The 22,811-nt window shown below is 46.7% G+C and overlaps 1 protein-coding gene across 5 annotated transcripts in view; it reads left to right on the top strand.

Annotated features, from left to right (window-relative positions):
- The window catches only part of LOC105496170 (tubulin tyrosine ligase like 9), a 72,822-nt gene that overhangs the window by 24,570 nt on the left and 25,441 nt on the right, over positions 1-22,811 (top strand). For 4 of the 5 annotated variants that reach the window (XM_071079535.1, XM_011766315.3, XM_011766314.3 and 1 more), the window contains 3 exons: positions 3,887-3,979; positions 12,299-12,410; positions 13,442-13,627. In XM_071079535.1, coding sequence (XP_070935636.1) covers positions 3,924-3,979; positions 12,299-12,410; positions 13,442-13,627 — 354 coding nt within the window. In that variant the 5' untranslated portion in view covers positions 3,887-3,923. Of the gene's footprint in view, positions 1-3,886; positions 3,980-10,848; positions 11,044-12,298; positions 12,411-13,441; positions 13,628-22,811 lie in introns of those variants that run through there. The other variant, XM_071079536.1, reaches the window with a different exon arrangement.

Below are 22,811 nucleotides of genomic sequence, written 5' to 3'. Positions count from 1 at the left end.
TCTTGTGTATGAAAAGCAATTATATATAATAAATTTTAGTCTATATATACACACACATACATACACACACTTTATAGAGTATGTAAGCTCCTTCCTCTGTCTAGCGGTTAGGGTTAGGGGCTGATCTTTCAGATTCCTCCTAAAGCTGAATTGAACATGGATTGGGCTGCAGCTTTAATTAAATTGTGTGCACTCCAGTCCAGTCTCCTTCACTGCCATTTTGAGCTTGTTAGTGTTTGAACTAGGTGGGGCTACAGTGCCCATTATTGTTTAATTTATTTTTATTTTTAGAGACAATGTCTCACTATGTTGCCCAGGCTAGTCTCCAACTCCAGTTTTTCATCTGTCAACATAAAAAAATAGAGACAAATCTCCAAGTAAAAAGGTTTTATTTGGGAATAATATACAAGAAGTAGAACTGCAATCTAGGATGTCCATATAGACTAGGATGGCCCCCAGCATGTCTGAGAACAAAGGAAAAGATTAGGGTTCTCCTGGGGAAAGAGGAGATTTACGTAAGTTGTTTCAAAAGAAAGTTCATTGGTGCTAGCAGGGTTTTTTATGAGAGCTGGCGAGTTCAGTAGCAGATTGGTGAGTGTCATTAGTTGCTAGGTAGGACTTGGAGTCTTGGAGTTCTTGTTAGGCCCTTGCAGTTTTGGATTGGGCCTGAGAAACAGTGTCAGGCTAGTATTCATCTGTTAGCTGCTAGCTGCCCTTGTGCTGTTAGCAGTACTTGTGTCTCATGTGGTAAGCTGTGGTTTGGAAAATGTTCTTGTGATGGTTCTTATTATCTGGCAACTTATACATGAGAATCCTCCCTTCATGACCTTCCCTGGCTGTTTCTTTACTTTTTTACTTTTTATTTTTTGAGATGGAGTCTCACTCTGTCACCCAGGCTGGATGCAGTGGTGGGATCTCGGCTGACTGCAACCTCTGCCTCTCAAGTTCATGAGATTCTCCTGCCTCAGCCTTCCAAGTAGCTGGGACTACAGGTGTGCACCCCCATGCCCGGCTAAGAGCATGGGGCGGAGGCTGGAGAGCAGTGGCGTGATCTCGGCTCACTGCAGCCTCTGCCTCCCAGGTTCCAACGATTCTCCTGCCTCAGCCTCCTGGGTAGCTGGGATTACAGGCACATGCCACCATACCTGGCTAGAAGCTGGGAAAGGCAAGGAAACAAATTCTCCCATAGAGCCTCCAAAAGGAATGAAGCTCTGCCAACCCATTTCAGTCCCTCTGACTTCTGGGACAGTAAGGTTATTCATGTATTTATTTATGTATTTATGTATGTATTTATTTATTGAGACAGGGTCTCACTCTCTTGCCCAGGCTGGAGTGCAGTGGCACAGTCTCAGCACACTGCAACTTCCACCTCCCGGGTTCAAGTGATTCTCCTGCTTCAGTCTCCCTAGTAGCTGGAATTACAGGCGCCAGCCACTACACCCAGCTAATGTTTGTATTTTTAGTAGGGACGGGGTTTCACCATGTTGGCCAGGTTGGTCTGGGACTCCTGACCTCAGGTGATCCGCCTATCTCGGCCTCCAAGAGTGCTATGATTACAGGCAGGAGCCACTGCGCCCGGCCTAATTTTTTTGTGTTTTTAGTAGAGACGGGATTTCACCAGGTTGGTCAGGCTGGTCTCCAACTCCTGACCTTAAATGATCAAATGATCCACCCGCCTCGGCCTCCCAAAGGGCTGGGATTATAGGCGTGAGCCACCTCGCCGGGCCCCCAGCCCTATTTTGCCAGGGTCTGACATAAGTGACTCCATTTTGAATCTGACAACTTTCACATACCACTAATTATAATGTTAGCTCAAGTTTTTTTAGATGCTTTTATCAAGTTGACGAAGTTCCTCTCAAAGTTTTTAAATGAATGAGTGTTTAATTGTTGTCAAATGCCTTTTCTGCATCAATTGATATGATCATGTGATTTCTCCTTTTTAGTATGTTAATGACTGTTTTTTTTTTTTTTGAGACAGTCTCTGTCGCCCACACTGGAGTGCAGTGGCGCTATCTCAGCTCACTGCAACCTCTGCCTCCCCAATTCAAGCGGTTCTTCTGCCTCAGCCTCCCGAGTAGCTGGGACTACAGGTGCCCACCACCACACCTGACTAATTTTTGTATTTTTAGTAGAGATGGGATTTCACCATGTTGGCCATTCTGGTCTTGAACTCCTGACCTCAAGTAATCTTCCTGCCTCAGCCTCCCAAAGGGTTGGGATTATAGGCATGAGACACCATGCCTGGCTCATTGATTAATTTTTGAATATTGAACCAGCCTTGCCTGCTGGAATAAACTCTGCTTGGTTATGGTGTATAATCGTTTTTATATATTGCTGAAATCTATTTGATTGCATTCTGTTAAGGATTTTTCCATCTATATTCATAAGGGATATTGGTCTGTGGTTTACTTCTTGTGTACTGTCTTTGGTTTTGATATCAGGTTAATACTAACTTGGCAAAATTGAATTTGGAAATTCTCCCTCTTCTTCTATTTTCTGGAAGAGATTGTGTAGGATTGGTGTTAATCCTTCTTCAAATATTTGGGGAAATTCTACAGTGAAACCATCTGAGCCTGGAGATTTCTTTTTTGGGAGGTTTTGAATTATAAATTCAATTTCCTTAATAGCTATAGAGCTATTCAAATTACCTATTTCATATTGGATGAGTTGTAGTAATTGTGCTTTTTGAGGAATTGGTCCATTTCATCTAAGCTGTCAAATGTAGGTGTGTAGAGCATTTCCTCATTGTGGCTGTGATACCTGCGGGCTCCATAGCAGGAGCCTCTGTTTCGGTCCTCTTATTGGGTAGCTGGGTCTTTCTTTTGTCAGTCTTACTGACAAATAGGCTTGTCGATTTTATGGATCTTTCCAGAGAACTTGCCTTTTATTTTACCGTTTGGCTATACTGTTTTTCTGTTTTCGATTGTATTGATTTCCAGCTCTCCTCTAGGCCCTCTTTAACATCACCCCAGAGTGGGAGGGCACCTCATTACTGCCAGGTCGGGGAGGAAGTCCAGGCTCCACACGTGGTCTCCACTGCTCAGTGGGGGTGGAAGCCTCATTACCGCCTGGCAGAGGTGAAAGCCTGGCTATGTCTGTGGCCTTCTCTGACAGCACCGGGCAGGGGTGTTGGGTGCCCTGCTGCAACCTCAGGGGAAGTCTAGACTCCCTACCCAGCCTTTGCTGGCATCACTGGGAATGGGCCACAGATGTGTTCTTGGGGATCCAGCTGGAGTAGAGCAGTGATGTCCAAGTCTTCTGCCTGGCTAGGCTGCTCCTTTCTTGGTCCTTTGGCTAGAAACGGGGTGCTTTTGTTGAAGCTTTATCGTCTGTGCCCATTGGCATTTCTGGGTTGGTGGCTTTTCATCTCCATATCTGAACTGTATGAGATAAAAAGGAAACTCAGGGAATTCACCACCTTGTAGTTCCCGTGGTCCTGAAGTCCTCAGCCAGTCTGCCCTCTTCTCTATCTTTTCGTCTTGTATTTGTTTTATAGATAATATCTTGAGTTTTCAGTTGTATCAGTAGGAGGAATAGGAAAAAGTACATCCGCTTCATCTTCCCAGATGATTGCCAGGAGAGGGCTTTGCAAATACTTATCATTTCACGTAAGGATTAGTCATAGCACATGGAAAGCAACCAGATCATGCCTGGCACGTAGTAGGCTTGGATACAATGATCATTATTTTTCAATGATTTGAAGATGCTATAATTCTCAATTTGATTATGCTAAGTGTTGTCATGCTCTAATGCTAAATTCTAAAATACAGTGTGGAACTTTCCAGGTATGGAACTTGACTTCTCTTCCTCCCACTTTTTTCCTCTCCCTGCGCCACCCTAGGAAAATCATTGATCCTGAGCAAATGTTCATTGCCTTGTCTTGCAGAGAGCAGAGAGCGTCAATCCGGTTCAAGACCACCCTCATGAACACACTCATGGACGTCCTTCGCCACAGGCCAGGATGGGTGGAAGTGAAGGAGTAAGACACTCCCCCCAGCCTTGTCCCTTCTTCCCTTTGTCTCACAGGTCCTTGTCTTCCTTCGGTTTTCTCCTAATTCCCCTGGGTGGCCACTGGGACTTGTCCCAAAGTGGCTGTGATATTTATTTAGCACCCACAATGTGCCAGGCACATTATCGCTATCATCTCTGTCTTATTTAAGCTTTCCAACTAAACCGTAAGATAAGATTATGTTCAGAGTTATGAAACCAATTGCTTAAAGTCACACAGCATTGCAAGTGTCAGAGCAGGATTCAAACCCAGGCGCATTTGTGTCCTACGGCTTTCAGTAGAAACTAGGAATGCAGCTACCACAGACCTGTGGCCTGGATCCTCCTGTGATGGGTCCAGATCAAGGACTGCTCTTCCCTGGCCACTTGCTAATTCTGTGACTTTGGCCTGTAAGCCTGCCTTTCTTCTTTCATGCTGGCCTCTGGGGACACTGATTGAGACAAATCAGCATGTGATGCCTGGCACAGAGTAGGTGCTATTAGTTAGGGCTAAGGATTGGATGTATGCAATGGAAACCCAAAGTAAAAGAGGCTTCGACCTGCTAGAAGTTTATCTATCCCATTGAAGTTCATATGTAGGAAGTTCAGAGATGGTAAGGGGGCCCCACAGAAATGTGAGATCCATCTGCTTCTGTCTTTCCACTCTACTATCCCTTAGGTGAAGTCCTTGTTTTTCATAGTCCAAGATGGAGTTCCAGCCTTGCTTTCACATTCCAAACAGCAGGAGGTAGGCAAGAGGCAATAAAAGGCATAAGCCAGGTGCAGTGGCTCACACCTATAATTGCAGCCCTTTGGGAGGCCAAGGCGGGAGGATCGCTTGAGTCCAGGAGTTCAAGACCAGCCTGGGCAACATGGCAAGACCCTGTCTCTACAAAAATTTTTTAAAAAAGTTGGCCAGGCACAGTGGTGTGTGCCTGTAGTCCCAGCTACTTGGGAGGCTGAGGTGGGAAAATTGCTTGAGTCTAGGAGGTCGAGGCTGCAGTGAGCTGTGATCACACCACTGCACTCCAGCCTGGGTGACAGAGTGAGACCCTGTCCCAAAAGAAAAAAAAAAAGAAAGAAAAAAAGAAAAGGCAAGCCCATCCCTTGAAGGACACAACCCAGGAGTCTCTCACAGCTCACTGGCCAGACCTTAACCATGTGGCCACACCCAGCTACAAGGGAATCTGGAAAATGTAGGTTTTTTTTTTTTTTTTTTTTTTTTTTTAGACGGAATCTTGCTCTGTTGCCCAGGCTGGAGTGCAGTGGCACAATCTTGGTTCACTGCAAGTTCTATCTCTCAGGTTCACGCCATTCTCCTGCCTCAGCCTCCTGAGTAGCTGGGACTACAGGCGCCCGCCACCGCACCCAGCTAATTTTTTGTATTTTTAGTAGAGACGGGGTTTCACCATATTATCCAGGATGGTCTCGATCTCCTGACCTTGTGATCCACCCGCCTCGGCCTCCCAAAGTGCTGGGATTACAGGTGTGAGCCACCACGCCCAGCCGAATCTGGAAAATGTAGTTTTTATTCGGGGAAATACAGGCTACATTTTCTCAAGTAAATGCTGAAAATTCTTTTACTGTAGAGAAAGGGGAGAAGGGATAAGAGGGATAGCTGCCCTGCTGTGTGGTGCTCAGGAAATATGTGCTGCTTACCATTAGCTAAGCCTTCTGGACACTCTGTAGCATTTTGTATGCATGATCTTTTAGTCATCCCAACAAATCTTTCAGGTAGATGTTATCATCATCCCCATTTTACTAATGAGAAAACTGGGCACAAAGTAGTGAAAATGCCATGTTTGAGGTCACTCAGCTTGTGAGGGCTTGGGCTGGGATTTGCATCAATACCTACATGTTGGAAGAAAAAATATATAAAATCTTTTTAATTTTGATTAAGTCCAAAAAAAGTATATATATACAATTTCATGTCTTTTAGAATATTCACAAAGTTGTGTAATCATCACCATTTTTTTTTCCCCACATACCTGCTATGTCAAAACCATGATCTAATTCCAGAACATTTTCATTATCCCAGGAAGAAACCCCATACCCACCAGCAGTCATTCCCATTTCTCCCTCCCTCCAGCCCCTGTCTTGGGCCCTGTCTCTATCTATTCTGGACACATCATATAAGTGGAATTATACAATATGTAAACTTTTGCCTGTCTTCTTTCACTTAACGTAATGTTTTCAAGGCTTATCCATGTAGCAGTATGTATCAGTACTTCATTCCTTTTTCTGTTTCTTGTTTTGTTTTTTTGAGACAGGGTCTCAGCCTGTCACCCAGGCTGGAGTGCAGTGGTGCAGTCATGACTCACTGCAACCTCAACTTCCTGGGCTTGAGTGATTCTCCTGCTTCAGCCTCCTGAGTAGCTGGGACTTCATTCTCTTTTATGACTGAATAGTATTCTACTGTGAAGAAGTACCACATTTATTTATCTATTCATTAATTGATAGGTGTTTAGGTTATTTCCACCTTTGGGCTGTTATACATAATGCTGCTGTGAACATTCATGTATGAGTTTGAATGGACATATGTTTTCACTTTTTGTGGGTATATACATAGGAGAGGAGTGACTGGGTGATATGATAACTCTATGTTTAACTTTTTTAGGAACTGCTAGACTGTTTTCTCAAGTGGCTGTGCCATTTTACATTTCCACCAGGAGTGTATGAGGGTGCCGATTTTTCCACATTCTCACCAACTCTTGTTATTATTCATCCATTTATTTATTTATTTATTTATTTAGAGAAAGGGTCTCTCTCTGTCACCTAGGCTGGAGTGCAGTGGTACAATCACAGCCAACTACAACCTTGACCTCCTGGGCTCAAGTGATCCACCCACCTCAGCTTCCTGAGTGGCTGGAACTACAAGCACACACCACCATACCTTGCTAAATGTTTTAAGGTTTTTTTTGTAGAGATGGGGTCTCATTATGTTACCTAGGCTCATCTTGAACTTCTGGACTTGAGTGATCCTCCTGCCTCTGCCTCCCAAAGTGTTGAGATTATAGGTATAAGCTACCGTACCGACCCTCACATTTATTATGGCCATCCTAGTGGGTATGAAGTGGTATCATTGTGGTTTTGATTTGCATTTCCCTGATGGCTAACGATTTTTAGCATCTTTTCATGTGCTTATTAGCCATTTATAAATCTTCCTTGAAGAAATATCTATTGCCCATGTTTAAATTTAGTTGTCTCTTTATATTCGAGTTATAAGAATTCTATCTTATAAGGGTATTCTTATATATGATTTGCAAATATTTTCTTCCATTTTGTGAATTATCTTTCCTCTTTCTTTACTGTGTCTTCTGAGGTAAAAACTTTTTCATTTTGATAAAGTCCAATTTAACCTATTTTTTCTTTTGTTCCTTGTGCTTTTGGTATCACATCTAATAAACCATCGTCTAATCCAAGGTCACAAAGATTTACTCCTATGTCTTATTCTAAGAGTTTTATAGTTTTAGCCCTTACATCTAGGTGTTTGATTTAATTTTTTATATGGTGTGAGGTAGGGGTCCAACTTTAATATTTTAAAATACTTACTTTTAAATTTTTTTATTTTGAAATAACTTTAGACCTACAGAAAAGTTTCAAAAATCATACATAGCTTCCTCTTTTAGCAGTTTCACCACCTTTCCCTGTTAGCAGCTTATGTAATCATAGTACATTTGTCAAAGTCAGGATGTTAACACTGATATATTACTGTTAACCAAGCTGCAGACATCATTTGAATTTCACCAGTTTTTTTCCACTAACATCCTTTTTCTGTTCCAGAATCCAATCCAGGATCCCACTTTGCATTTAGTTGACCTTTTTTACCTTAAATATGTTTCAGTTCCTTGGTCTTTGTCTTTCATGCCCTTGACACTTTTGAAGAGTACATTTTGTAGAATGTCCCTTGAATTGGATTTGTCTGATGTTTTCTCATCATGAGGTTATGGATTTTGGCAGGAATATCACAGAAGTGGTGCTGTGCCCTTTCCAGTGGAACTCATGGGGAGTTTGTGATGTCAATGTGTCTTATCACTGGTGACAGTACCTTGCTTGACCATTAGATTAAGGTGGTGTCTGCCAGGTTTCTCCAATGTAAATTAACTTTAAAAAAATAATTAATAAGTATCTCATGGGCAGATACTCTGAGACTGCAAATATCTTGTTCCCAACAAACTTTCATGCAATGGTTTTAGCATTTTTTGATAATTCTTTTTTTTTTTTTTTTTTTTTTGAGACAGAGTCTCACTCTGTCACCTAGGCTGGAGTGCAGTGGGACAATCATGGCTCACTGCAGCCTTGACCCTCTGGGCTCAAGTGATCCTGCCACCTCAGCTCCCTAAGTAGTTGGGACTACAGGCCCATGCCACCATTCCTGGCTAATTTTTGTATTTTTTGTAGAGATGAGGTTTAACCATGTTGACCAGGCTGGTCCTGAACTCCTGGGCTCAAGTAATCCCCCTGCCTTGACCTCCCACTGTGCTGGGATTATTGGCGGGAGCCACCGTGCCTGGCCTTTTTTGAGGATTCTTGCCTAAATCTAATATTATTACAATAATTGCAAAATGGTTACTCTCTGTCATTCCTTCTACATGTATTAGGTGGCATTCTTCTGTAGAGAAAGTTTTTCTCTTCCTGCCCCTTATTTAATTATTTAGTATCAGTTTGGCTCATTGCAGTCTATCATCCTGCCTAGAGGTTACCACACCTAGATTTTCCCAATAGGAAACTGAGGCCCAGAGAAGAGGGCAAGGTCACATAAGTGCTACTGCCTGACAAGACGAGAATCAGGGCTCTTGATTCCTGTTCTAGTGCTCCTTGCACTGTGTGACATGACTTGGTAAAAACATCAGGGTGGCAAAAAGGCAGCACTGGGCATCTAGATGAAGCCCCAGCCAGCCAGCCAGGAATCTGCGAGTCTATGGTGTCTGAGGGTTTATAGAACACATGGCCATTTCCATTTTTTTTTTTTTTTTTTTTTGTGAAATCGAGTCTCACTCTGTCGCCCAGGCTGGAGTGCAGTGGTGCAATCTCGGCTCACTACAACCTCTGCCTCCTGTGTTCAAGCAGTTCTCCTGCCTCAGCCTCCCAAGTAGCTGGGATTACAGGAAACTGCCACCACGCTGGGCTAATTTTTTTAGTTTTTAGCAGAGACGGGGTTTCACCATGTTGGCCAGGCTGGTCTCAAACTCCTGATCTCAGGTGATCCACACTCCTCGGCCTCCCAAAGTGCTAGGATTACAGGCGTAAGCCACCATGCCCAATCAGCCACTTCTCCAGTGGGTTTCCATCAGTTCTTGAAACCATTCTTGCAAACCACTGTGCCTGGGCACAGCCACAGGGGAGGTTTGGAGAAGGACCAGGCCCCAGATTTTCATGAGTAACTTAGGACAAAATTTGGAAACCATAGATTTCTAGTTCCAGTGTCATTCTGTTACCATGTGCTTCACGTCACCATATCTGTGCACAGTGTGTGCACCGATGTCCATCTCTGGACATCTCTGAGCACAGTGAAAGGCTGGGCCTGTCTGCCTGCTTTAAAGCCCTTCTGCACATGGTGTGACATTCAGGAGAAACACCAAACCAGCAGCCACAAGGAGAAACAATTTAAATCTTTAGTTCTAGGAAAATTCCAGGCTGGGTGCAGTGGCTCACACTTATAATCCTAGCACTTTGGGAGGCCAAGGCGGGCGGATCACCTGAGGTCAGGAGTTCGAGACCAGCCTGACCAACATGGAGACACCCGTCTCTACTAAAAATACAAAATTAGCCAAGCGAGGTAGTGCATGCCTCTAATCTCAGCTACTCTGGAGGCTGAAGGAGGAGAATCATTTGAACCCGGGAGGCAGAGGTTGCAGTGAGTTGAGATCGTGCCATTGCACTCCAGCCTGGGCAACAAGAGCGAAATTTCGTCTCAAGAAAAAGGAAAGAAAATTCCAAAGGGAGCTCCATTTACAACACAAGGCTCAACTGCTTGGCCATTGTTCCAGTTGCTATGGCTGTGTAACAAATCCCAAAATTTAGCTGCTTAGGACAGCATTGCATTAGGCACGGGGCTCCTGTGAGTTAGGGACTCTTACAGGACACAGTGGGACTGGCTTGTCTCTGTGACATCAGCTGGGGGCATCAGCTGGGAAGAGTCCAGATCTGGAGGTCACTTGGTGGCAGGAGTAGTCTGAGGGCATCTGACTCACAAGTGTGGCAGTCGATGCTAGCTGTTTGTGGGGATCTCACTAGGGCAGACAGCTGAAGAAGGTTCTCATGGGTTCTCCTTGTGGCCTCACAGCCCCGCAGCCTCTGGATGAGGGATATAGTGTAGGCATCTTTTGGAACTACAGTCTGCCCCTGCATCCTCCCCATTGGTCCTGTTCAGGGCCTGTTCATTCATCATCCCAAGGTGATGGCGATGTCTCTTCACTTTTCTCCATTTCTGCCTCAAATTTCCTTCAGATGTCCTTTAAAACTCAGTCTACTTGTCTGTATTAGAGAAAAGGGGTGGGGGGAAAGGGAGACAAACCAAACACTTTTTTTTTTTTTTTTTTTGAGATGGGGTCTCACTCTGTCACCCAGGCTGGAGTGCAGTGGCACAATGTTGGCTCACCACAACCTCCAACCCCCTGCTCAAGTGATTCTCCCACCTCAGCCTCCAGAGTAGCTGGGACTACAAGTGCATGCCACCGCTTCTGGCTAATTTCTTGTATTTTTGGTAGAAATGGGATTTCACCATGTTGGCCAGGCTGGTCTCAAACTCCTGAGCTAAAACAATCCATCCACCTTGGCCTCCCAAAATGCTGGGATTACAGGTGTGAGCCAGCACGCCCAGCCCCAAACACCTTTTAATAGGAAAATGGATATACTGTGGTATGTTCACCCAATGGAATGGGAAATGGCAATTAGAATGACTGAATTAGACTCCTATGTATCAAAAGGATCGATCTCCAAAACAAAAGTTTGGTGGGAAGAAAGCATGTTGTGAAAAGAAACAGACGGGAGTGGTTCTAACCACAGAGCTTGGACTCTGGAGCCTGAGACCTGAGTTCAAATCCTGCTCTGCCGGTAAGTAATAAGTATTAGTGTTAAGTTTAAAATCATGACAAACAATGCCATGTGCCATGATGCATGGATACACACATATGTACATGATGAAACTATAAAGTCACTGCAGGCCGGGCACGGCGGCTCACACCTGTAATCCCAGCATTTTGGGAGGCCAAGGTGGGTGGATCACCTGAGGTCAGTTCCAGACCAGCCTGGCCAACATGGCGAAACCCTATCTCTACTAAAAATAAAAAATTAGCGGGTTGTGGTGGCACGCACCTGTAGTCCCAGCTACTTGGGAGGCTGAGGCAGGAGAATCGCTTGAACCTGGGAGGCAGAGGTTGCAGTGAACCAAGATCACGCCACTACACTCCAGCCTGGGCAACAAAGTGAGACTCCGTCTCAAAAAAAAAAAAAAAAAAAAGCCACTGCATAGAAATGATAACACACCAAACTCAGGCTGATGGTTTCCTTTGCAGCAGGAGAGAAGAAGATAGAATCAGGCAGGGATAGACAGGGGGCTTCAGTTGTATCTGTACTTTTTTACCTAAAAATGATTGTGAACAATCATGGTGGTGTTTTATTTCCTGTGGCATCTTTTCAAGCTCCTCCTCCCAGCACCCTAGCACTGGCACCCAGATTTGGTAGATTGACCCGGTTTCCTCTCCCTGGCATGGTGGTGGAGAATGGGTCAGAATTTGGAGCCGGCAGAGCTGGATGTGGGTCCTGCTGCTGCCATGTCCTCGGTGAGCAAGGTCATCCCGCCTTAGAGCTCTGGGGATGATCCAAGTCACCTTTGAGGGCTGCTCTGAGGATTTGGTGAACAGAGAGTTTTGTGAACTGGGAGGGGCTTGCAGAAGTTAGCTCATTCCACTGCGGGCTGCAGGCGTGGCAACTGGCAAGAACAAGTGAGGCCAAGTGGCTGTCGCACCACAGAGAGTCGTAGGGACTGTGGTCTGGGGAGGGTGTGCCCTGTCTGAAGGGGTGGCCGCTCCTCAGCCCAACTAATAGGTGCCAGGAGGCACTCTGGGTTCAGTGATAGCTCAAGGGAAGCCAGCCACCTGGATTTTTGTGGGAACAGTTCCCTGGTTTTTGCTCTGGTCTAACAAAGAACATTTAGGCCAGTGACACCCACGGCCACTTTCAAGAGACTCCAGAGGGACACATTGCTGCGTACCATTCCTCAAACCCCCTCGGCAGCACCTCCCTGGGCCCTGCAGTGCCAAGGTCCTCAGATCATGACCTTTATCCCCACCCCCAACCGCAACCCCAGTGAAGGAGAGTGGGATTTCTACTGGTGCGACGTCAGCTGGCTCCGGGAGAACTTCGACCACACCTACATGGACGAACATGTGCGGATCAGTCACTTCCGGAACCACTACGAGGTAAGCTGGGCAGGCAGGAGGGGACCGAGCCAACCAACTCATGTCACTGGGTGTGGCCATGAGCTGGAGCTGGTACAAGGATCAGAACAGAAAAGTATATTGGAAAAGTGTATTAGAATGTGGGATGCAACGCCAGGTGGGGAGTATGAGGGCTAGACCTATGGAGAGCCAAATGGTTTGGGGGTATAGGGATCTAAGGCCTGAGGATTGGAGGTCACAGGTTGGTTGGAGTTTCAGCACCAAGATTTGAGGAGCAAGCTGGTTTGAGGGTGCAGGGTCTGAAGGGAGAGGATGTATGAATGATTATGGTGATTTCAGGGTGGAGGCAAGTTGAGAAGTTTGGGGTCTAAAGATGGGAAGGAGGTCTAGAAGGGACAGGACTGGGGGAGGCTGTGGTGGGAGATTTTTAAAGGTTAGTCTAGCTTAGTGGTTAGAAGCATGATTTTTTTTTTTTTTTTTTTTTTGAGATGGAGTCTTGCCCTTGTCACCCAGGCTGGAGTGCAATGGCACGATCTTGGCTCACTGCAACCTCTGCCTCACGGGTTCAAGTGACTCTTCTGCCTCAGCCTCCCGAGTAGCTGAGATTACAGGTGCTTACCACCACGCCTGGCTAATTTTTATTAGAGATGGGGTTTTGCCATGTTGGCCTGGCTGGTCTCGAACTCCTGACCTTGTGATCCGCCTGCCTCAGCCTCCCAAAGTGCTGGGATTACAGGTGTGAGCCACCGTGCTCAGCCAAAAGCATGAATTTTGGAATCAAGACAGGCCTTGGTCAAATCCTGGTCAAATCCATAGCTTCGTTGGATAGCTATGAGCAATTGACTTAATCTCTCTAAGCCCCAGTTTCCTCATCTGTGAAATGGGGATAATTCTTGACTAGCAAGCTCTTTCTGTGTCAAAGTTACTCTTACTGTTGCTATTTTGTGGGCCAGAGCATGGAGGCTGCAGGGTGGCTGGTGGATGTGTGTGGCTGGGAGGTGAGCGGGGCTGCGAGCAGGAGCTAATGGCTGCCTGTCCTTCCCGCCGCCCAGCTGACCCGGAAGAACTATATGGTAAAGAACCTGAAGCGGTTCCGGAAGCAGCTGGAGCGCGAAGCGGGAAAGCTGGAGGCAGCCAAGTGCGACTTCTTCCCCAAAACCTTTGAGATGCCTTGCGAGTACCATCTTTTTGTGGAGGAGTTTCGCAAAAACCCAGGAATCACCTGGATCATGAAGCCTGTGAGTGCCCAGTGCCCGGGGCTGGTGGGAGGGAACAAGTCCCAGGCACCAGAGCAGGGATCAGGTGCAGACACTGTCTGGGAATGCAGCCTTAGATGCAGTCTGCCTTCCCGAAGGGCCAGCTTTAGCTCCTCTTCTCTGCAGTGTGTGGACCCAGCAGCTATGGTTGCCGGCACACAGTAGGTGCTCAATGAGTGTTTATTGAATGCAGAAGTGATCAAAGCCCTCTTATGTTTCCAGGCCTGAGAATGTTCCAGGCCCCAGGGAGGGAGTGGGAGGGAGGAGGGAGCAGACCTTTCCTGTGGAGCTGAAGACTGATTTTGGCTGATGCAGATTTAGCCAATAACACAGGTGCTTGGAGGGCAACTGACATTGGGCTGACAAAAATAATGGATGCTCCCAACGGGCACGGAGCCAGGGTGTACCTGCCTCCCAGGTTCTTCCCCTGGCCCATCCTGCCTCTCCTGTGTCCAGGGAAGACGGTGAGGAAGGCTGTGGCTGCAGCAGTAGGGATTAGGCTGATGCGCATGGAGTTCTGTGACCCACCGGGGCAGATTCCAGCTCCCAGCATTATCCTCTCAGACAGATGGTAATTTGTGCTAATTGGGAACAGCACTTGCATATTAAATTGATTCCATTCCCAGCCCACAGCCTTTGTTAGCAGCAGACACAACGGCAGCTACAGCTGTAATTAAGAGGAGGCATCTTGGCTCTGTGTGTCTGTGCGTCTGTGTGTGTGTGTGTCCTGTCTCCCAAATCGTGAGGCACCCTGTCTGGGGAGTGGAGAGTGGGTGCTTCTGTGCTTCTAGTCATTTCTGGCCTGGGTTCTAATTCTGTGTCCACTGCTTACAAGCTATATGACCCTGAGCAGGTCACCCAACCCCTTTAAGTCCCTCTGGGCTCATTTCTTCATCTGTAAAATGGAATTAATGAGTGTGTCTACCTTACAGGGTTGTGAGAGAATTCAGTGAAGTTACACACATTCAACACATGAATTATACAAGTTATATCAAGGGCTTGGCATTAAGTGCCTGATAATTGACCACTGGTATTTCCAAGAGTCCAGGAAACACTGTCTCTTCGCTGTGTCCCTGGGAAAGCACTAGGTCAGTGTTTCTCAAACCCTAGAGTGCCCGTGCAGCATCCAGGGACCTGGTTCAATGCAGAGCCTGATTCACAGGTCTGGGTGGGGCCTGGGAATGTGCATTTCTACCAGCTCCCAGGACCTGCCAGTGCTGCTGGTCTGTGCATACACTTTCAGTATCGAGATTGTGGAGCAGCGGTTCTCAAACTTGAGGATGCAACAGAATCTCCTGAAGAGCTTGTTCAAGCATCCCACCCACCACCCCAGAGTGTCTGATTCAGTCGGCCTGGTGGGGGCCTGAGAATTTGCATTTCTAGCAAGTTCTCAGGTATAGCAGTCAGGGTTCTCCAGAGAAAGGAAAGCGTGTGTGTGTGTGTGTGTGTGTGTGTAAGGAATTGGCTCATACAATATTATGAGGGTTGGCAAGTCTGAAATCTGCAGGGCAGGCCAGCAGGGTGGAGCTTCAGGCAGGATTTCTATGTTACAGTTTTGAGGCAGAATTGCTTCTTTTTCAGAAACACTCAGTTTTTACTCTTAAGCCCTCAACTGATTAAATGAACCCCCCATGCTATCAAGGGTGGTAACTTAAAATTAATGATTACAGGCCAGGTGAGTGGCTCATGCCTGTAATCTCAGCACTTTGGGAGGTCAAGGTGGGAGGATCGCTTGATCCCAAGAGCTTGAGACCAGCATGGGCAACATGCAAGACTTAGTCTCTACAAAAAATACAAAAATATTAGCTGAGTGTGGTGGCATGTGCCTGTAGTACCAGCTACTTTGGGGGCTGAGGTGGGAGGACCGCTTGGGCCTAGGAGGTTGAGGCTGCAGTGAGCCGAAATCATTCCACTGTACTCCAGCTTGAGTGACAGAGTGACACCCTATCTCAAAAAAAGCTAATTGCAGATGTTAATCACATCTACAAACTACCTTCAGAGAAACATCTAGACTAGTATTTGACCAAGCAACTGGGCACCATAGCCTAATCAAGTTGACACATAAAATTAACCATCACCCCAGGTTCTGAGGGTGCTACTGGTCTGAGTACCACACTTTGAGAACCACTGGGTTTCAGTATTAATTCCGGGATCTTATTTGGATTCCGTTCAGGAGGAGAGAGTGTTAAAAACAGAACATTGCCCTAAATTTGGAGAATAGAGGGAGAAGAGTCCCCCCAGTCCCTCCACTCTTCCCATAAGGCCTGTCTTTGTGACATGGTTGATCTTTGCCCACCCACAGGCGAAAGTTTTCGCATAGTTGCTGTGGCCCGGCCAGTCACAGGGCAGCCCTCGGGCATCTCCTCTGCATTGTCTTCCTGGTGTCTGCCGAGTCTTCATCTTCCTCATCAGTGGCAGCAGAGCAGCCCAGGACTCAGAAGGGAGCAGGCAACATCATCCCCTCTCCACCACCCTGTGGGGACCCTCCTCCCACCAGGCCACAGCCCCAGCCCATCTTGGAGCTCTTAGGGGAATATAAGAACAGACCCAAGAGGGTCTGGCATTTAAATGTCCAGTGTAAACATTGCATTGCTCTTAACTTTTTTCCCATGGAAGCATTCTCCCTTGCCAGCAGTTCAGGCTGGCAGGGTTGGTGGGGAGGTGGGCAGGACACTGACATGGGTCATGGGACCACTGTGACTCCAGTATGCCTTGTGGTATGGGGAGGTGGGTGCTTGGCTGTCAGGGACTGGGCCTGTCAGTCTCTCTGTGTGCCCCGCAAGCTGCTCAGGGACAGGGCCTATCTATCTGCTCACCCTGTGTCCACCAAGCTGGTCTAACACTTCACACACCGCAGCAAGCGTTCTTGGCAACCAGGGGGCTGTTCTCAGCCTTGGGGGCCTATTTCCAAACTGCAAGGCAGGAAGAGCCACATTCTAACATTCCATTACACTAGTTTACCCCAACCAGAGCTTCTCAGAATTTTTCACTGAAACTTTCTAAGAGTTGGGATGATTTGCTTAGTAAAGAATAGAAAATCCAAATAACAGCAGCTTAGACAAGAGGGCAAGACTTCTGTACTGTTTTTATGCCATTGGCCTCTGGAATCTGGTGAAATGTGTGGACCCTATCACAGAATAGTGGTGTTTTTTTAACCACTTCATTGAAACATAATTGGCATAGAAAAAGCTGTGCATATTTAATGTAGACAGCTTGATGAGTTTGGAGATAAGCATGTACCAATGAAAGAGTTGTGGTTTTCAAAACAGAAAATACAGTACATTTCATTATAAAAGAAGGCAGCTATACTGAAAAGCCATTATCAAACTGTTAGTCTGGGTTCCCCAAGAAACGGATGCCAAGACAAAATTAAACAGTTTGGCTGGTGAGAAAAAATGGGGAGGGAACTAGCAGGTGAGACTGGGAGAGAAGTCAGGCCTCCAAGGAAGGAAAGAAAGAAGAGAGGGAGGGAGGGAGGAAGATTAGAAGCCTTTGGAAAGTTCATCAAGGCTCCTGGGAGGCCTCAGCCAAAGTTGGCTGTCAGGAGTCCACTGTCTCTCAGGAATGGCTGGTCTTCATATCCCCTGGGGCGCAGTCACTGACTGAGCAGCCCTAGCAAGGCGCTCTGGCAAACACAGCTAGACCTCAACTGGAAGCAGCTGGCACTCTCAGTCAGTTACTCTGTTGGAGGCCTGCAAGGTGCATTGTCATGGGCACCACACAAGCTATTACGAAATTCTTTGTGCTATAGAAATATGTGTGCTTTTCATTAACAATTAAAGAGGATCTAACAGCAGGCCTCACAGCTACCATAATTTTAAAGTCAAGAGGAGCATAAACAATATTTTGAGATATCTGCAACAATTGTAATGTGATATCGAAATCACTGTGATCTCTTTTGATGGCAAAGTCACGGGCATGGCTAACACTCCTATGATTTGTTGCATTCCTAATAGAGAGAAATGTGAACATCTGGTTAGGGGTTAATGAAAATAAAGATGAAAAAAAATTTTTTTTAATTTACATTTACAGACACTGGGGAATTTTTTGAATGACGAAAAGCTGACTCTAGGGATGGTTTATTGGGTGGCTTAGCAACCCCACCAATTCCCAGCCCAGCAGGCTGGCTGCTTCTCCCGGGCCCCTCTTCATACCTCCCCTGCCTTGGGAATAAAGGAATGCCCTGGCCTCATGTCCTTTTTGAAGAAGACACACATTTTTCCCAGAAGTCCCTGCAGCAGGCTTCCCGTAGCATCCTGCTGGCCCCTGCCTGAACCAATCACATGGCAATAACCGTGAGGGCTCAGACCGCCCCAGAGGACAGGGCCACCGGGAGGAGTTGGTCCAGATGGGTTCTGTTGGCAGAGGAGAGGAGGGCATGGCTGCGCCACTGGCTGTATTCCACACCCGATGAATGCTACGTGAGGAATGCAGCCCCCAGCGACAGGGCATGGGGTGACAAGGGGACAAGGACTTTGGTTGGCCACAGCTGGCACAAAAATTTATGGCTTATTCTGATAATCCATTCAAATAGTGGTTTCCAATAAAAAATATATCTTTTTATAAAACGCATAATATGGCTGGGCGCCATGTCTCACGCCTGTAATCCCAGCACCTGGGGATGCTGAGGCGGGTGGATCACATGAGGCCATGAGTTTGAGACCAGCCTGGGCAACATGAAGAAACCCTGTCTCTACAAAAAATGTAAACATTAGCCAGGTGTGGTAGTTCCCACCTGTAGTCCCAGCTACTCAGGAGGCTGAGGTGGGAGGAGTGCTTCAGCCCTGAAGGCAGAGGTTGCAGTGAGCTGAGATGGCGCCACTGCACTCCAGCCTGGGTGACAAAGCAAGACCCTGTCTCAAAGAAAAAAGCATAATATAAAAATATTTCCCTCCCAAACCATCAAGTAATAGAGATGTCCCCAGAAGTAGCAATGTTTATCATGTGATTTTGTGTATCCCCGGCACTTTGCAAGAGGTATATGAGCCCCAGGTTTGTGTAGCACAGATTTAACTATCTCGGATTTGTCACCCGTTGGCTGGGTGACCTTGGGCAATGTGTTTGGCCTCTCTGTTCACTGGTTCTCTCGGCTGCAAAATGGGGATAACATTAATGTTTATGTCAAAGCTGTGTGTTTTTTTCAAGCTTTAATGAGGTAACGTGTGTAAATCACAGTGCCTGGCACAGAGTAAACACCTGGTAAGTATTAGCTGCTGGCATTGCCATTGTTATGAACCATTTTACTAAAGTTCGTATTCTGATTATCTATTTCAGAGAAGCAAACCACTCCCAGACATAGTGACTTGAAACAACAGTAATGTCTTATTTAGTTCATGAGCCCCCAGCTTGGGCAGCGCTTGACAGGGAAGGCTCATCTATGCCCCAGCATCCACTGAGGGCTGGAAGATCCCCTTCCTAGCCTGCTCACTGGCTGGGCTAACAAGTAGGTGCCGGCTGTTGGCTGGGAATTCAGCCAGGGTTGAGGGCTGAAAGACGCAGTTGCCTTCCAGGTGGGCCTCTTCCTGTGAGCTGGGCTTCCTCACGGGATGGCTGCTGGGTTCTGAGGGCGACCATCCTGAAAGAGAGAGCCAGGTGGAAGCTATATTGCCTTTTATGATCTGGCATTGGAATGCACACATCACTTCTGCCATAGGCAATTAGTAGAGACACTTCCAGATTCAAGGGAGGGGACATTGACTTTACCTCTTGACAGGGTTCTGGAGAACATATGGGACTAGAAATATTGTCGTGGTTGTTTTTGGAAACTGCCATCTGCTGGATGTATTAGGTGATTTCCTAATCAGTATTAGGTGATTTCCATCTCACCAACCCCAATGTAACACCATGCAGGCGCTTCATCTTCCATTCTTTAGGGTTAGTCCCTTAGGAAGGCACCTCCTGGAACAGTCGTGTCAAGTTAGTAACAATGGCCTGAACAATAAAGGCATTTTGTTATCTCACAGAACTAGAAGGCTGAGGGTAGGCAGATCCAGGTTTGGGGATGTGCTCCATGATGCCACTAGAGGCCCAGGCTCCTTCTCTCCATCCACTCTGCAGCCTGTGTGCTGGCTTTTTGTCATCAGACTTGTCACCTCATAGGTGTGACATGGCTGCTGCAGTCACAGGCATCATCTCTGCAGACAGTAGCATTCAAAGAAAGAAGGAAGGAGGCCAGGACTTTTCTTCCCGACCCCCTTTCTCCCCAGCTCCTTCCCTAATATTTTTAGAAAGGAGAAACATCTTTCCTGGAATCTCTGAACAAATGTCTCCTTAGGTCTGATTGGCTAAAACTGGTCATGAGGTTTCCACCAACTGCAAGGGAAGCTGGGAAAACCTACATCTGGCCTTTCCAGCCTCCCTCATGAGAGGTGGGCTTTGCTAGCAAGGAAAAAGAAGAAGGAAAGTGGCCATAGGAAAGGCAGCCAATGGAGTTGGAGATAGGGGTTCCTAGATCAAAGAGTATGAACCTGAAAAGATACCTTTTAATTGAAGTTTAATAAACCATAGAAGAGTAGTCAAATTATAGGGGCACAGTATGAATTTTCACAAAGTGAATCCTCTCAAATAACCAGCACCCAGGTCATAAACAGAGCATTCCCTACCCCTCAGCCACCCTCTTAGATCCCCTTCCACTCACTCACAGCCCCTCAAGGCACTAAACAGCATAGGTTTGCTTTGTCTGCTTTTGGACTTCAATTAATTGGAATCTTATAGGGTGAGTACCTTGTGTCTGGTTTCTCTCCCTTGACATGTTTTGCAGTTCATTCTGCTGTTGTGGGTAATTGTACATTACTGTCATCTTTGTATACTATTCCATTGATTAAATATTCATCCATTGGGTAGTCTCCGGGTGGAGCTATTATGATAGTGCTGCTATGGGTGTCTGGGGCCATGTCCATGGTGACATGTCCAGACATTTCTGTCATGTAGGTCCCTAGGAGAGGAATTTCTGGGACCTAGGATAGAGGATGCCTATGTTCAGCTTTAGCGGATGCTACCAGTTTCCAAACAACATACTCTCATACCAGCAGTGTGTGCAAGTTCCAGTTTCTCCACATCCTCACCAATACTTGGTATTGTCTGTCTTTAATTTAACCATTCTCAGGTAGTATGTAGTAGTATCATATTGTGATTTTCATTAGTGTAAGAATTAAAGAAAGAGGAGAGAAACTCGAAAGGTGGCTCGCCAGTCAAGACAGGTTTATTTTAGAGAAAACAAACCTGAGAGGAGCCTTCTGGCTGAGTTAGGTCAGAGCCACACTTTCTTACAGACTTAAGAGTTTTTTGTTTTGTTTTGTTTTATTTTAAAGGTGGAGTCTCGCTCTGTAGCCCAGGCTGGAGTGCAGTGGCGCGATCTCGGCTCACTGCAAGGTCTGCCTTCTGGGTTCACACCGTTCTCCTGCCTCAGCCTCCTGAGTAGCTGGGACTACAGACACTTGCCACCATGCCCAGCTAATTTTTTGTATTTTTAGTAGAGACGGGGTTTTGCTGTGTTAGCCAGGATGGTCTCGATCTCCTGACCTTGTGGTCTGCCCACCTCAGCCTCCCAAAGTGCTGGAATTACAGGCATGAACCACCGTGCCCCAGCCAGACTAAGAGTTTTTAAGGATTCAGGGTGGGAGAATTTATTAGAGGCTTGGACTGCTTCTGTGTCTCTTTGTTGTGCTTATCTGGGAGGGAGAGTTGTGTGTCTGTTCCCATACATCTTTCTGCAGCTGCAGGCATATCCCCCAAGTCTGCTTTTAGCTTTCCTATCTTAGTGCACCTGAAGGGAAAGGAATGTGCTTATTAAGACCCACTGTTTTACTGGAGTCCATTGTATGAGGGTGAAGTTTGGCAGTTGCCCAAGAGACTTTCCCCCCGCCTCCCTCTGTGCCTGAGCTGTCTTATCAGTGTTTTACTGTCTGCTCTTTCTGGCTGTTCATAGTTAGAAGAGAAGTGATTTCCTTGGAATGCATGAGGCTAGAAAGGGAGCTGGAACTTAAAGTGGTGGTGTTTGTCCAAGATGACGGTGCTCTTGTTTTGTCAATTAGCACTTCTCTGTTGGTGAACTCTCTGATGAAGTTGAGTGCCTGTTCTTTTGTTTTGTTTCTTTTCTTCTTTTTTTTTTTTTTTAAAGACAGAGTCTCATACTGTTGCCCAGGCTGTGCAGTGGTGCAATCCCTGACCACTGCAGCCCTGCTCTCCTGGGCTCAAGTCATCCTTCCACCTCCACCTCCCAAGTAGCTGGTACTACAGGGGTGCACTGTCACACCCAGCTAATTTTTTTGTTTTTTTGTTTTTTTTTTTTTTTGAGACGGAGTCTCGCTCTGTTGCCCAGGCTGGAGTGCAGCGGCCAGATCTCAGCTCGCTGCAAGCTCCGCCTCCCGGGTTTACGCCATTCTCCTGCCTCAGCCTCCCGAGTAGCTGGGACTACAGGCGCCCGCCACCTCGCCCGGCTGGTTTTTTGTATTTTTTAGTAGAGACGGGGTTTCACCGTGTTAGCCAGGATGGTCTCAATCTCCTGACCTCGTGATCCACCCGTCTCGGCCTCCCAAAGTGCTGGGATTACAGGCTTGAGCCACCGCGCCCGGCCACACCCAGCTAATTTTTAAAATTATTTTTAGTAGCCATGAGGTCTCCAGGTCTTACTACGTTGCCTAGGCTTGTCTCAAACTCCTGAGCTTAAATAATCCTCCTACTTCGGCCTTCCAAAGTGCTGGGATTACAGATGTGAGTCACTGGGCCCAACCTATTGTATGTTTACACTGGCAATCTTCTTTCATAAAATGCCTGTTCAAGTCTTTTGCAAGGCTGTGAACTGTTGGAAGCTCCTGGTGCACACTGATTAGTTGCTTTCTAAAATTGCTATGCACATTTGGCTGCCCCTGAGCCACCACCAGTACTCCATAGAGTTTTTGGCACCCAGTCTTCTGGGCATACACAACCCTGAACCAGGGTGCACAGCATGGCAGGCAGAGCAGGGGCCCTTTGTGCAGTTAACAACCTGTACAACCACACTTGACAACCCTGCCTGCCCCTACCTTGTACAGAGAGCCTCAGGTGGGTCAGGTGGGCCATGTTCAGAGGAGAACAGAAGGAAATGAGAGTTTGCAGTTATGCTGGAGGTAAGATGGCTTGGGGGACCTGCTCAGTTGCTGCAAATACCTAAAGGACTCTTCTGGAC

The sequence above is a fragment of the Macaca nemestrina genome, chromosome 15 (assembly GCF_043159975.1).
Source record: "Macaca nemestrina isolate mMacNem1 chromosome 15, mMacNem.hap1, whole genome shotgun sequence".
Taxonomy (NCBI): Eukaryota; Metazoa; Chordata; class Mammalia; order Primates; family Cercopithecidae; genus Macaca; species Macaca nemestrina.
This window is presented reverse-complemented; position numbering and strand designations above follow the sequence as displayed.